At 30.3% G+C, this 14,490-nt stretch overlaps 1 protein-coding gene across 1 annotated transcript in view; it reads right to left on the bottom strand.

The window, feature by feature from the left end:
• The window catches only part of LOC134710718 (uncharacterized), an 80,827-nt gene that overhangs the window by 32,318 nt on the left and 34,019 nt on the right, over positions 1-14,490 (bottom strand). The window contains exons 14-22 of the mRNA XM_063571109.1: positions 13,059-13,136; positions 12,140-12,199; positions 11,594-11,665; positions 10,883-10,942; positions 10,472-10,603; positions 9,903-9,954; positions 8,483-8,620; positions 6,641-6,723; positions 6,331-6,419 (exon numbers count right to left, since the gene is read on the bottom strand). Coding sequence (XP_063427179.1) covers positions 6,331-6,419; positions 6,641-6,723; positions 8,483-8,620; positions 9,903-9,954; positions 10,472-10,603; positions 10,883-10,942; positions 11,594-11,665; positions 12,140-12,199; positions 13,059-13,136 — 764 coding nt within the window. The remainder of the gene's footprint in view (positions 1-6,330; positions 6,420-6,640; positions 6,724-8,482; positions 8,621-9,902; positions 9,955-10,471; positions 10,604-10,882; positions 10,943-11,593; positions 11,666-12,139; positions 12,200-13,058; positions 13,137-14,490) is intronic.

The following is a 14,490-nucleotide window of genomic DNA, read 5'->3' as shown; positions in this document are numbered from 1 at the left end:
GATCAGAGTTTAGATGATTGTATTGTGAATACAGAAGAAGTGGTGCAAATGCTTGATAAGCTGTGCTTCGGAATAAAATTTGAGAAGTTGGTACTCATTCCTTGGAAGCACATTGTTTTCCTTTGTCTGAGCTATTTAAGTTTTTTCTGACAGATGAGAAATGGTAAAATTATCTCCCTTGGGAAATTTTTCTTAAATAGAATTGTGTAACTGTATTTTAGATGATTTACATCATATATTGGTCTTGTGACGAATGCTTTTAATGCAGTATCTTTGGGAATGTTACATTGCAGAAACATGGCAAGAAATAATGTTGAAACACAGTATAGTTGTTACAGTGTTTATTATCATCATTAGGAATGATAGGTGAAATTTTTTAACAATTTAAAATCAGAATTTAAAAATTTGATTTATAGACCCATCCAAATAAGTTTTTGGATTGAACCAGATTCCTCTGACATAAGAAGGATTTGGGATCCAAATTTGAAGAAAATGTTTCTGTTGGTAGAATTATTGGAGCTTCTTTAAGAGTATGCACTCATTTAATATAGATTTCATAGTATTAATTGTTGGCTATATTTTTCTTTTGGAGAAAAAGTTTTAGTCACAGATAGTTATACAATCAGAAAATACTATTTCAGTAGCTTTTATTATGCAAATTAGGAAGTATAACCTCTTTGTCACTTAACATACTTACTACAAATATTTCATTATTTGGACTTGGTGTTCAAGAAAGAACATTTTTATCACAGCTCTTTTTATTCCTGGTAAGAAAATTTGATGCTTATCATATGTCTAAAAAATTTACAGATTCAAAAGGATGGCAATTGAAAGAAGATGTATTGGTTTTGTTGTTATTACATTTTCATTTTCAAATCTGTAGATAATTACTTTATTGTCTTTTGACCAACAAGCTCCTTTCAGAGATGTTTGTATTTTTCATGATCAGAATTAAGACCTTATATTTTCCCATCTTTTTCATTGTTGGGGATAATTATAAAGAAAATTATTAGTGATAAAGTTCAGAAGGCTCTTTTGGTTATCCTTTTTGGCTTGCTCAGAGTTGGGTTTCTTTGCTAAAATCAATTTTAATTTATTTGCCAGTTAAACTGCTAAGCATAAAAATTAGTAACAATGTTGTATACTGAAGATAATGTCTTTCCGTCAGGAAGAGACTTAATTTAACTGTATATTGTAAAAAATATAAGTGAACCAACACCTGAAGAGTTGATTGTGCAGTAGGGTAAAAACGTGTGTATTATACTCAGAAATCACTTTAATATAAACAGGGGATTTCAGAATCATTTGTAAAATATATTTACACTTCATCTTGGAGACCTTGCATCTATAATCAAGCATTATCAATATTTTTTGAGAAATTTCATTATTTGGTGTGATCAATTCCTTATCACCATCTAAAAAGGATGTTATTGATTATTGATTTTTTTGTAAAACTCAAGTTTTTCATATTCAGCATGTTTAATGTGAATTTTCCTTGTTCTATGTTGAAACAGACTTTATCCTTTAAGAACAAGATGTTACTTAATTTGTTTGTTTACTACATGTATTTGTGTAAGGTTGCTGAAACCTGAATCTGCAATTGAAGAGTTAGATACTCTTTCACTTGGGAGATGAATTTAGTGCTATCTTTTTTAGGTTCTTAATATTCATTGGAGTATTTAACATTGAAGACTGTCTTTTATAATTGTGTTTTTATTTGCCTTGACTACATCTGCCTTAAAGTACTATCTTTATCAGCTGAAGATTTACATTCTATGTCTTTCATTCAGAGACATGGCACTTTATTTTTTCATATACATGAGTTTTTGAAAAATACTAGATCTGTTAGTTAGTTTACCTTATGAGGTGATCAAAGGTTTTGATAAACCAAAACTTTGTGTTGTTAAGACAATGATTTATCATGTTTTGTGTACAAAATAAGTGAGAGAATTCATCTAAGTCTTTTCGTAAAGTTTAGATAGTTAGAGAGAGTTCATATTTTATCCGAGGTTTTAAGGTTAACTCATTTAGAGGAACCTCTTCTTAAGTGCATTTAGCTTCAGGATGTTCTATTAAGGACATTATGGCAACAGTTTTGTCTGGAAATATGGTAAAACTTTTTCAAGTTCTATAACAGGAAAGTAAATAATATCAGTACTAAAACACTTTTCTTCAGTTGTAGTTACTGGATGATCTTGTGATTTTTATCCTTTATTAAATGTTGGCATTTATATAAAAAATGTTTTTAGTTTGTGTCTACACTTTAAACAAGCTAATTCATTACTTGAGACCGAAGGCGAAATATGAATAAGAATGTTCCTTCATCCAAGCATATCTTGGATGTGCAGGATGAAGGTCATTCTTAGAATATGAGCCTGAGGCTCGAAAGTAATTAATTCCCACCCTAGGGATTATCAGTCAGACCCACCCTTTTCCACTGGGTTTTATATTTGGTCGACACAAACTTGCTTTAAATTATGACAAGTTATTATGGAACAGGTGCTTATATACTAGGGTCAAGGTCACTGGCCAGGTATACTTTGTTTCTTTAAACAGAGATATTATATGTAAGCTTCACCCCTCAAAGAGAAGTTAAGCTAATTCATTACTTTCGAGCCTCAGGCTCATATTCTAAGAATGACCTTCATCCTGCACATCCAAGATATGCTTGGATGAAGGAACATTATTACTAACAGTAGGAGCCCATCAAATCCCAGTAGTTAGCAAAACCAATACAGTCCATTAAATATGTAAGGATTGTTCAACAAGGGTAATTATAAACAATCATTGTTTACATGGATAAAAAAAGTGGCAAAAAAACAAGATTAAGTAAGCTTCCTGATTTGTTTGAAAATCTTAAATATTAACAAATTTGATTTAAAAAAAAAAAAAAAAAAATGTGTTTTTTTTGGGCAAAAGTAAATAATTAAGCCAAAAATGCAAGAAAAAAGTACAAAAAGAGAAAAATGGTTCATATTTGCTTGTATTATTAATCAGTTTCTTAATTCCTGTGATTTTCTAGTATGATGAAGAAAACATTGACCAACTTCGGGCAAACCGTTTAAAAGAAAAATTATAAAATTGTTCAATAACAAATACCACATTTGCCCCAAAAATTATTGAGAAAAAAAAATGTCTGATGTAAGACAATTTGGCTGACTCAGTTCTTAAATCACTTGACTTTCTCAACTTCATGTCATAGCACTTTTCCTGTTTTCCTGATATCTAACAATAAGTTGAAAGAGGCTTGGGTCAGAGGGGTCCTGATCCCAAAATCCTGACTTAAAAATATGAAATCCAGAGGTCCCGAATTAAAAAAAAAACTGACATCCCAAAATTTTAAAAAAGAAACCCCTGATCCTGAAAGGTTCAATCCCAAAATCCCTAGCTTAAAACACCCGATCCCAACAGCCCCAAAAAGTTCCTGCCCCTCTTGAAAACCAGTACAGTAATTGTACAACTATATAAGTCAAGATTTCAATATACAAAAAACTTAAAACAAAGAGTTGCACAGTGCACTCATAAAAACATAGCAAAAATGCACACTCACAAAAACATAACAATAGTGCACACTTTAATGGATAACAAAAGCCATTGGTTGTTCTTGAATTTAAGCATCAGCAACAGTAAATGAAAACATAATATCAAAATAGATATTAGGCTAACAATTATGAACTATATCTTTTGCACTTGAAGCAAGGGAAGTAACTCAAAAACATAAAAAAAAAAAATGTTTAAACATGCACTAAAATAATCCAAGACACTAGCACATTTGTCTTTTCATGCTATATCAAAACTGTTTAAAAATATTAAATAACTAAAAATATTGCAAGCAAAGCTCACAAGATGACATTCTACCGCCCAACATAAAGCAATGGTAAAGCTTATACATTGTATGATTTTCTTTGGAAAACGCCAAATAAAACTCAGATAAAAATACACAATTGCATTATATAGTTCAGATTTGGAGAAGGTTCAAATATTATGATCTTGGAGGAGTTGATGATACAAAAAATGTGTACATCCCCAGATAAGGCAGTGGCACAGACTATGAAACACACAAACTGATTGAATATTTTTTTAGAGGAGCACCATATTGTGTAGATTTCAATTAATTCTGATTAGGAATTTATGAGATGCTTATAAACATGTCTCTTGTAGTGTGCACATATGACAAAAGTCCATATCATGCCAAAGTGAACGAAAAAATTCAATGGGATGAAGAATTGAAATGGGAGGTGCAAATTTACATAGTGTGTGTAAGATTCTGTAAAAGTTTCAGGAAATTCTGTCAACTAGTTCTAGTTCAGGAGCAAATGATGATAGAAAAGGTGTAAAGAAACAAAGAGAAGAAATGGAAATACCAAGACAGACAGCCCACATCCCTCTATACTGGGCCTGCCATACAGCAGGAGATTTGATAGGATGTTGGTGTAATGACAATTTTAAAATAATTACATAAGATATAAATTACATTCAGGTTCTGACAATCTGATGGGTCTACAAAAAATCTTACTCTTTAAACAAATATATTTTTGTTTATAATTAACCTTGTGCACATATTAAATATGTAGTCTAATTGGCATGTAAATGTGTATATACCTGCAACCTGCAATATAAACTTTCAGTTTGCTAAACTTAACCAAAAGCATACAAATAATGCTGATCATTAACAATATATAGTATAGATGAAATCTTCTTGTATTCATAAGGGCCATTCTTGAAAAAAAATGTAAAGGAGTTTTGAACAATACATCGGTGGTAGAATTCAGAAAACTTTTCAAAAACACAAATACACTGAATGATTTGTGTTAAGAAAACTTCTCTGAATCCTATCGGTGGCAGCTCTTAGGATTAAAGCTTTCCTACCCCCTTCCCTTACATTTTGTCTTAAATAGCCATAAATAAATCAATAAATAAAGATTTATATCTAATAAAAACAATACACATTAAATCATTCATTAATTCATTGTCTTTTAAAAATACTACATTTTATAACTATAATTCAGACAAAATCTTCTTGATAAATATTGCAGTCAACCTAAAATGCATGCATTCTTCATATAATGATAAACAGTTAGAATTACCTTCTACCAATAATATTTTTGGGCAATTGATGACTTAAATTAGTACCTAGGGTACCAAAGTTTATGAATATTACATGCATCTGATTTCAAATAAGCCATAAAACCATCTGATTAGTTCAACAGTCTGATTTAATGTAGTTTAAGGACACATCATGATAGTCACAAGGATTGGTTAAGCTTTTTTCATGCACATGCTTAAAACTAAACAAAAAAATGCTAACACCAAGGGTTATAACTAAAAGAAGCAAAACCCAGAAAGAGGCCAGATAAAAGAGTTGTCTGTCCTTACTTACCAGAATTCGGTGGAAGCATACAAACTATACAGAAAACAAAGTGCATGTTAAAATTCCCACAAAACATGCAAAAAAACCTTAAATTTAATACAAATGATGTCAAATTCAACTTCAATTTTTCATTACTTTGAATCATGGCAATAAACTTGTCACAAATTTAATTTAAATTGAAAAAAGTGGTTTCTAATTTTAACATTTTCAATTGTGTAATTTGTATGAAAAATAACAGTTTTTAATTATTTTTGATCATAATGAAAAAGCTATCTTGTATCTGAAAAATATTAGTCAAAGATGACCTTTTTCAAAATGTAAAGCTAAAAGTTTCAACTAAAAAGAAAAATCTGACATCATAAGTTGTATTTTAAAATGCTGAAATAAGGATGGCTGAAATAGGCCTGGAAATAGGATTTATCTTTTGTAAATATAAATCATGCTTAAGGTTTGAGGGTTTTCCCATGCAATTTTTATAATAAAAACAAGACATTTGAGAAAAAAATCATTATTATACTTTGAATTTGTGTTCTTTATTTCATATGATGCTTGGACATTATCATTAAAAAAACATAATCCATAACATTGTTTATTAATCTGGTCTCTCTGTGCCCATTAAACAAGGATGACATCTGTTACTTTATGTTTCAAAATACACATTTGTAGTATGGAATGATTGAACACTTGTTTTGTGTTATTCTTTATTTTATCACCAATCACACTTTAGCAGATGATTTAGTTACCACTCCACTTTTAATTAAAGTCACATGTTAGTGCATATGGGAAAATGCCATGAACCATTCTTAATGACAATTCATATGTTAAACACAGTGATCAATGTTTCAGAAAATAACCAAAACTTTCTAAAATTGGCAAAGTTCAATACATGATATTTGCCAAGGAGGATTTATGTCCCTTTTATAGTGTATATTACAAGTGATGTTTTATTGACAGCTTACCAGTGAGTTCTGCTAGCTGTTACAGCCCTGTGTTGGTCAGTTTCCATGAAAGATGGACTTGTTGGCTCATCTAATAAACATTCTTGAGACTAAAAAATAAAATAAAATGCAGTTATTTCTAGTATTTTGTGTTTTAGATGATATTTCATGTTATGTTTTGCAAAAAAATCAGTATTCAGGCATATATAAAGTTTGTACTTTGTCAAAATGTGTTTGATCACAAAATCCATGAAACCTGGTACCCCAGGAGTAATAATAAAGTCAAGACAAATAGTAAAATATGACTCAAATATAAGTATAAAATACTTACAGCTCTTCTTTCCCTGAGTACAGCTGCCTCTGCTGGATTGTTAAACCTAAACATCTGACTCTTACCAAGTATCACACTGTCACCTGTAAAATAACAACAATTTCTACTGTTAATGGGAATCATATACCAACCCAATGGTACAAAAAAAACAAAAAATAAAAAACAAACCAAGAATGTGTCCATAGTACATGAATGCTCCACTTTCATTTTCTATGTTCAATGGACCATAAAATTAGGGTTGAAACTCTTATTTCGCATAAAAATTAGAATGCTCATATCATTGGGAACAAGTGTACCAAGTTTAAATTTGATTCGATTTCAACTTCATCAAAAACTACCTTGACAAAAACATAAACCAAAAACTTCAACATAAAACAGGATGAACAAACAGATGCAAAGACCAATCAAGATAATGACATCTAGAAGCCAACATAAACAGATGAGACTGGCATTAAGTGTGGTACACTTAATGTCAGATTGTGTTATGTGAACAAAAGAACTGTATAGATTAAATCAAAAGACAATACTCTAACATTCATAACAGAAAAGGAACTGCTCTCAAGTCGATTAAAGATCCTATCTTTAATTCTTATTCCAGAATTAATTAAACAAGAGAGAAAACAAGAGAAACTGTGAGCTACTGCTCACTGATGATACCCCCGCTGCAAGTGGATAATATTAAAAGTGTAAAAATATGTAAGTGTTCGGTAAACAGGAAGTTGTCAAGTGATCAATCTGAAAACACATCACACGGTATAGCTGACTTATATAAATCCTGAAACCAAATTTCAGAAATCCTTGTATTGTAGTTCCTGAGAAAAATGTGACGAAAATTTTCAACTTGGCTATCATGTGTAAAATCATACAAGTGTTCGGTAAACAGGAAGCTGTCAAGTGATCAATCTGAAAACGCATCACACGGTATAGCTGACTCAGATAAACCCTGAAAGCAAATTTCAGAAATCCTTGTATTGTAGTTCCTGAGAAAAATGTGACTAAAATTTTCAACAAGGCTATCAAGTGTAAAATCATACAAGTGTTCGTTAAACAGGAAGTTGTCAAGTGATCAATCTGAAAACACATCACATGGTATAGCTGACTTAGATAAACCGTGAATCCAAATTTCAGAAATCCTTGTATTGTAGTTCCTGAGAAAAATGTGACGAAAATTTTCAACTTGGCTATCATGTGTAAAATCATACAAGTGTTCGGTAAACAGAAAGTTGTCAAGTGATCAATCTGAAAACGCATCACACGGTATAGCTGACTTAGATAAACCCTGAAACCAAATTTCAGAAATCCTTGTATTGTAGTTCCTGAGAAAAATGTGACGAAAATTTTCAACTTGGCTATCATGTGTAAAATCATACAAGTGTTCGGTAAACAGGAAGTCGATGAATGATGAATCTGAAAACGCATCACACGGTATGGCTGACATATATAAATTTTGACACCAAATTACAGAAAGGGTGGATTTGTAGTTTCTGAGAAAAATGTGAAGAAAGTTTCATGGGACGGACTGACTGACGGACGGACTGACAGACAGAGGTAAAACAGTATACCTCCCCTTTTTTAAAACGGGGGTATAATAATCAAAACAATGAATAATTTGAATAAAAAAAAAATCACATATAAGGATTAAGCATCAAAATAGAAAAAGCCTAAAAATAAAACTTACTGACCAAAAGATAATAAATACTGCAATGATATATCCATTTAACCAAACACACACTTTTCAATAACTAAGGTTCATATAAGGTCTTAATCCCTTCAAATTGGACAAAACCAAGAAACTAAATTTTGCAAAATGTATTTCAGTTTCTTAGGTAAAGACTATTTTACCTTGTTTAAGAAGAACTGGTGCCTTACAATCCAGTCCATTAACTGTACAGTGAGAGCCTCTGTTTGGATACAATGTTACACTGCCATCTACATTCTTAATTAAGCAATGTTCTCTCTGAATCCCGGGACCATTCAGAACTGAAAAACAAATTGAAATATATTTTTTGTGACAGTCCTTTATCTTTCTGTTTGCTTTTAACACTATAATACTTTAAATGTTATTTGTTTTTAACAATAAAATATTTAAACTTCTACAACTATCATAAAATGTTTCTGACAAATATCAAATAATGGCATGAGATAAAAGGAAAAGAAAATTAAATTCAAATAAAATTCAAAAATTAAATCAAACAAGAAATTTAAAATCAGTATAAGGTTCAATTTTAGATAAATAATTGATCAATTGTATAATGTAACACGATATAAAATAATGGAAATTACACGAAATCAATTCACTGCTCTCTAGCAATCACTTAGTAAGGTAAGACCTGTTTCATTTGAACATACTACATTATAAACAGGAGATGGTTATATTATAAATATATTAGAAGAACATAAGCTGTATCATGCCAACAACTGGTTTAAGAATAAATGTGTTTATTTCTGATGCAAAGACCCTATGAGTGAATCAATATTTAATTCAAAATATATCATCATTAATGACCTGACAGCAACTGTATTATAACTATATCCCTTTTGAATAAGTCTGTTTAAAGGTGTATGAAGACATTTTTGTGCTTTGTATAGAATATTACAATAAAAGATTGAACATACATGATAACCAGGCAACAGTTATAGCACATAACAACTAAACATGTAAGGGCTGTTTCTGAATTATTTATAGGGGAGAGGGTTAGGGTTCAGGAAAAACACTTTTATGACAATTTGATAGGTTGAAAGAGAGCGTGAACAATTATTGAAAATAATCAATTAAAATTTTATGCATGACTGATTGACTAAATACATGCTTTCAAACAACCTATCCTCCAAAAAAGTATTTATGTAGCAGCCCTGACACCATATGCATTCTATAATTGTATATGGCCATAGTTGAAAACATGAAGATTTAGATAATAGTTTTATCACATTTATAGATAAGCTGCTGTTTTAGCTGCTTTAATTCTGATTTATCTTTCCAAGTTTATATCATCAACACTTTTTACATACACATTATATAATCATCTATTTTTGAGGGGTGGGACGAAGGCCATTGGTGGCTTTTTCATGATGAAAATTTCAGAGCTACATAGGCCGTCATCTGTAGTTTAAACACTCTTTTTTAACAAGACTTAAACACAAATTATACTTGACAATTTCTCTCTTTCTTGAATTATCATGCTATTAGTACTGAAAATATTTGCAATGTATGGGTCTGTAGTTTTACTTTTACTACATGTTTTTATTTGTAATGTTAACTTACCTATATCCTGCTCTCTCTTAGCATCTTCTTTTCCTACCAAAGTCTTTCCTTCCTAAAGATAACAATAAAGAGCATTGTATAGGCAGGAGGTATGTGAACATATATCATAAACATTTTAAACTGTGGATTGCGACTGATAAATTGTTGCTGTTTAACACCACTTTCAACACATGTGGCTAGATCATGATGGTAAGTTTATGAAGGTAGATGAAACAAGTGTTATTGGAGAGAATAACAAACTTTATAAGCAAACTTGCTAATCCTAGTCAACTGATTCAACTTGCAAATGTCAGGTTTAAACTCTGTGTGGATAGAGTTGTGAAATTATGGAATTATGACATTATATTTTGAAAAAAAACATCAACATTATTCTCACTCCATATAGCTGAAAATTTGTAAGTATCCTTATTTAAATACCAATGGAATATTTTCAAATATGACCATATGTAGAACCGTGATCTAATAATCCATAAAAATAAGTGCTCCATGAAAAAATAGGAATCCACAGCAATAATAATTTATGAGAATTTCACATCTTTTAAGATCAAATGTTGTATTAGTGGTCCTACCTTTAGATGGTATATAATAACTCCTGTACTAAGGATATCACTGTCCATTCCAATCAAGTGTGGCATTTGTGAATCTATCAACACTCCCATGGAACTGGCTTTATTCAGTCCTCTTATACTCAGGTCAGATTCCTATAAAAACAAACACTTTAAAACATTTTTTTATCATCCAATAAATTACTTCAGGCTATTGAAAATCATCAAATTCTACATTATAATTTTTGAAGTAATTTCTTTTCCTTCATCGGCTCATACTATTCTGTAGAAATTTCAAGATAATCATGAAAGTAACAAGATCGCCTTTTCCATTTTTATATCAACATGACCAATGCTGTAAGAAGACACTGCAGTAGAAAGGCTATCATAATATCATATTGAATGAAATAAGATTGTTAATTATAATCAAATTACCTTGATGATTTCATGTGCCTCCATCCATTTATCCATCCAGGTTTGTGTCAATTTGTTTGCCTAAAAATATCATCTCAAATGTATATAAATACTAAATTTGAAAGTCTTGAACTAGTGTTGTTAAGATTTTTGGGTTGAGTGACCGGTTCTCTAAGGTATATGTTTTTTTTTATAAATTAGTGCTATTTCATTGAGAGACACCAGCACTTAAATAATTAATCATTTATATATTACTACATGTACTACAAGGCGTTAAATCAAGTGTTGGAAATGGCAGGATCTTTACTATTGTCAATGTTTTCAAGAGAAATATAAAGTACATCTTGATACATCCACCAGGTACCTATTATTCAATCATTTGTAATAAAATGAATATTTTTGGCCTTTTATCTATGGAATTTTTGAAAAAGGTTTCATGTTGGTTAACCAATTTAGAAAATATACAAATACAAAAAGTCTGACCTTTTGAAAAGGTTTCTTAAATATTGGTTGGAAAATCAAGAAGTCAAAATCAAAAGTCAAGAATATATTGATACTGAAAAATTCATTATATCTTTCAATCTAATTATCAATTATCATTTTGGTGACATTCTGATAATTATCATAAATGAGAATACCTGATAATTTTCAGTCATTGACTTTTAACTGTTAAGCTGGTTGTTTTCTATATTTATGATTTTTATCAATCTTGATGATCAGAAAAAAACTTACTCTGTCTTCTTGAAGCTGCAATTGTTGTTCAAGAGCTTGACCCGAATCTTGAATAGGAAGCATGCTTTCTCCCTAAAAATTATTGGTTAAAATAACTGAATTATCTCCCTTGGACTATGATATACAAACAAATGCAATTCAATAATAGAATGGATTTATATTATCAAATAATTTTATATGGATGTCATGAAACAAATCGTCCATAAATAAATACAAAACAAAAAGGGAAAAAAGTAAAATATTCTTAAAAAGCATGAAATTAATTAAGATAAAAACTCAAGATTCTTAAATTCATACATACATCGTTTACATATAATTCTATGCAGCAAATATATCGAAAATATGCATATTGATGATGTTTTAATAAAAATAATATATATAAAAGTTCAATAAGAATATCTGTTATTTCAATTATGGGCCCTTGATGGGTAGCATGACTTCATACACCAAAAACAATACAATATGATGTTTGTAAAAACAACAACATTGAAATGAAATATTAAGCTTTTGCAAGTGCATCCTCAAAAAATTAAGTGAATTTGTTACCTCTCTGTGCAATTTTTGAAATGGAACAACATACATGACATCGCTGGTAGGATAAAACCCCTGTAATACAAAAATCTACATCTAGCCAAGACATGCATAAGCTCTATGATTAATCTAGCTTGTGTTAAGTCTACTGATCTACAATTTAGTATCTTTGCAAACATTTTGACTATTACATCTTTTACAAGGCTCACATCACTGAATTTTTTCTGTAGCATCCAATGGCAAGCTTCAATCCCTGAATTACTATCAAATTGCTTTATCAAGTAAAGAATGGTTGTATGTGGTCAATATCTATGTTAAATTATTCACAGCATTCATTATTGTCATATCCAAGTCAAATATAATATAGTTAGTCATTATACAAACATTTGTAAAATAATTTAGGATTTGTGCAAACGAAGCTGGTCCTGCAAATGAAGTCATCTATCTCATATTTTTTTTGCTAAGTAATTTAAAAAATATTTGCAACTTTTATTTCAAATACCGTAGTTTACCTTGCAATATATATATAGACAGACAATCAAGATACTATAGCATATTAAACAATGATCTACTAGCTTAGACAATAAAGCAGACAAGACATTCTAAATGCAGACAAGACATCCTAAATATTGTGACACCTTATATATTTTTGCAAGCAAAACATTTCCTTAAGCTCTATATCATCATTCAATTTCATTCCAGCTAATCTTACATGAAAATTTCAGGATATTTGTCTTTTTGTCACAGTTTCAGAACTTTTTTTCTAATTTTGCCTACATTTTTAACGGAATCTGAAGAAAATCAAATACTTACCAAATATGCATACACTTAAGCAGGGGAAATATGGACAATTAGATTTATCAAAGTGCCTTAGATCTGAAATTGTGGATTATAGAGTAGAAAAACACCAACAAACCTAGGGGAGACAACTTACCATTTGTGAAGTTGACAGCATATTTTTGAGTCTGTCAATCTCTGATCTCAGTTCTCTTATCAATGTCACACTGGCATCCTGCAATACAGTAAGACTAAGTTATTATCTATCTAAACAATTGTCATATGAAACTGTCAAGGTGTCCATGTAGGTGTAAAAGTTCAAGAGGGTTAATTGAATTTATCTTAACATTATCTTTAAAAGATAATTCTGCATGGACATTGACTGCCCCTTTTTTAAATAATATAAGAAGTTAAGAACCCATGAGTGTCAACCACAAATTAGAAATGGATAAACAAATTATTTTACATGGTCATGTTAACTGTGCAAAGAAAAGCCTACATAAAAATGGTGTTAGAGGAGTTAGACATTGACGAAAGTTCCGTGGTCATCATCATAAAGACAAATTTCAATCATTCTAAAATACAGAAGCTGATTTATATGTTATAAAAGTTAAAGCCACTGGACAGGCAAATTGATTGTAAAAGTCACAAGCATAGGTTAGTGCAGTATACCACATGCACCTTCTCTGTGAGTACCATAGGTTTATACAAATGTTATATCAATATAACGTAAACTCAAAGAAAGTCAATTATAATTGGAATACATTTTAACCAGTAAAATGTAAAGAAATCTAGAAAAAAATAAAAGTTCTGAACTTCTGATTATAAACTGACCCCTTGCATGTGGTATTAATTTAATATAGATAACTGCGAAAAACATTAATCAACACTGAGAAAAAGACAGGATTTCCTTTTAAACTGATAACTGAATGAGAACTCTTCATCAGATCAAATATTATTTTTAGTGGGAGGGTGAAAGCATACATGTCTAAGTTGAAATTATTCAAGGTTTAGAAGATCATCTTATATATATTTTTTAAGTATTAAAACACACAGGAATGTTTGCACTCCACATCTAAGTTAGAACCTCGTATTACTTCAATCAAACTTGGCATGTTGATCTTAGTAATATCATTATCACTTATATAAATTCCACTCCATTATATTAAAGGTGTGAAAAGAAAACCCATCAAAATATTTCATATTGGACTTCCCTACAGGAGAAACTGTTTAAGCAAGGATTAAAATGCGTAAAATGTCTTAATTTAGATCATATCTCTATTCTGAGGATATTAAAAGGTATCTATGCAATTAGCATTTCATTATAAGTGAGAATGGTCTATTTATACACCACACCTTCTGTACTGTCAAAATGACATCTCGTCAAAAATTAAAGTGCATCACGGGGAGAAATCTTAAACATGGGATAGTAATTTGACGACCTGAATTGTTCGAACAAAGATTTATCTTGTATTATTTGATTTTCATTCAATGGGACAAATCTATATCATACACTATTTGAATTTCATTCACCAACTTCATAAAGACATGTTTTGTTATTTACAAATGAGATTCGATAAACAACTTTT

This window comes from Mytilus trossulus, chromosome 3 (genome assembly GCF_036588685.1).
Source record: "Mytilus trossulus isolate FHL-02 chromosome 3, PNRI_Mtr1.1.1.hap1, whole genome shotgun sequence".
Lineage (NCBI taxonomy): Eukaryota > Metazoa > Mollusca > Bivalvia > Mytilida > Mytilidae > Mytilus > Mytilus trossulus.
This window is presented reverse-complemented; position numbering and strand designations above follow the sequence as displayed.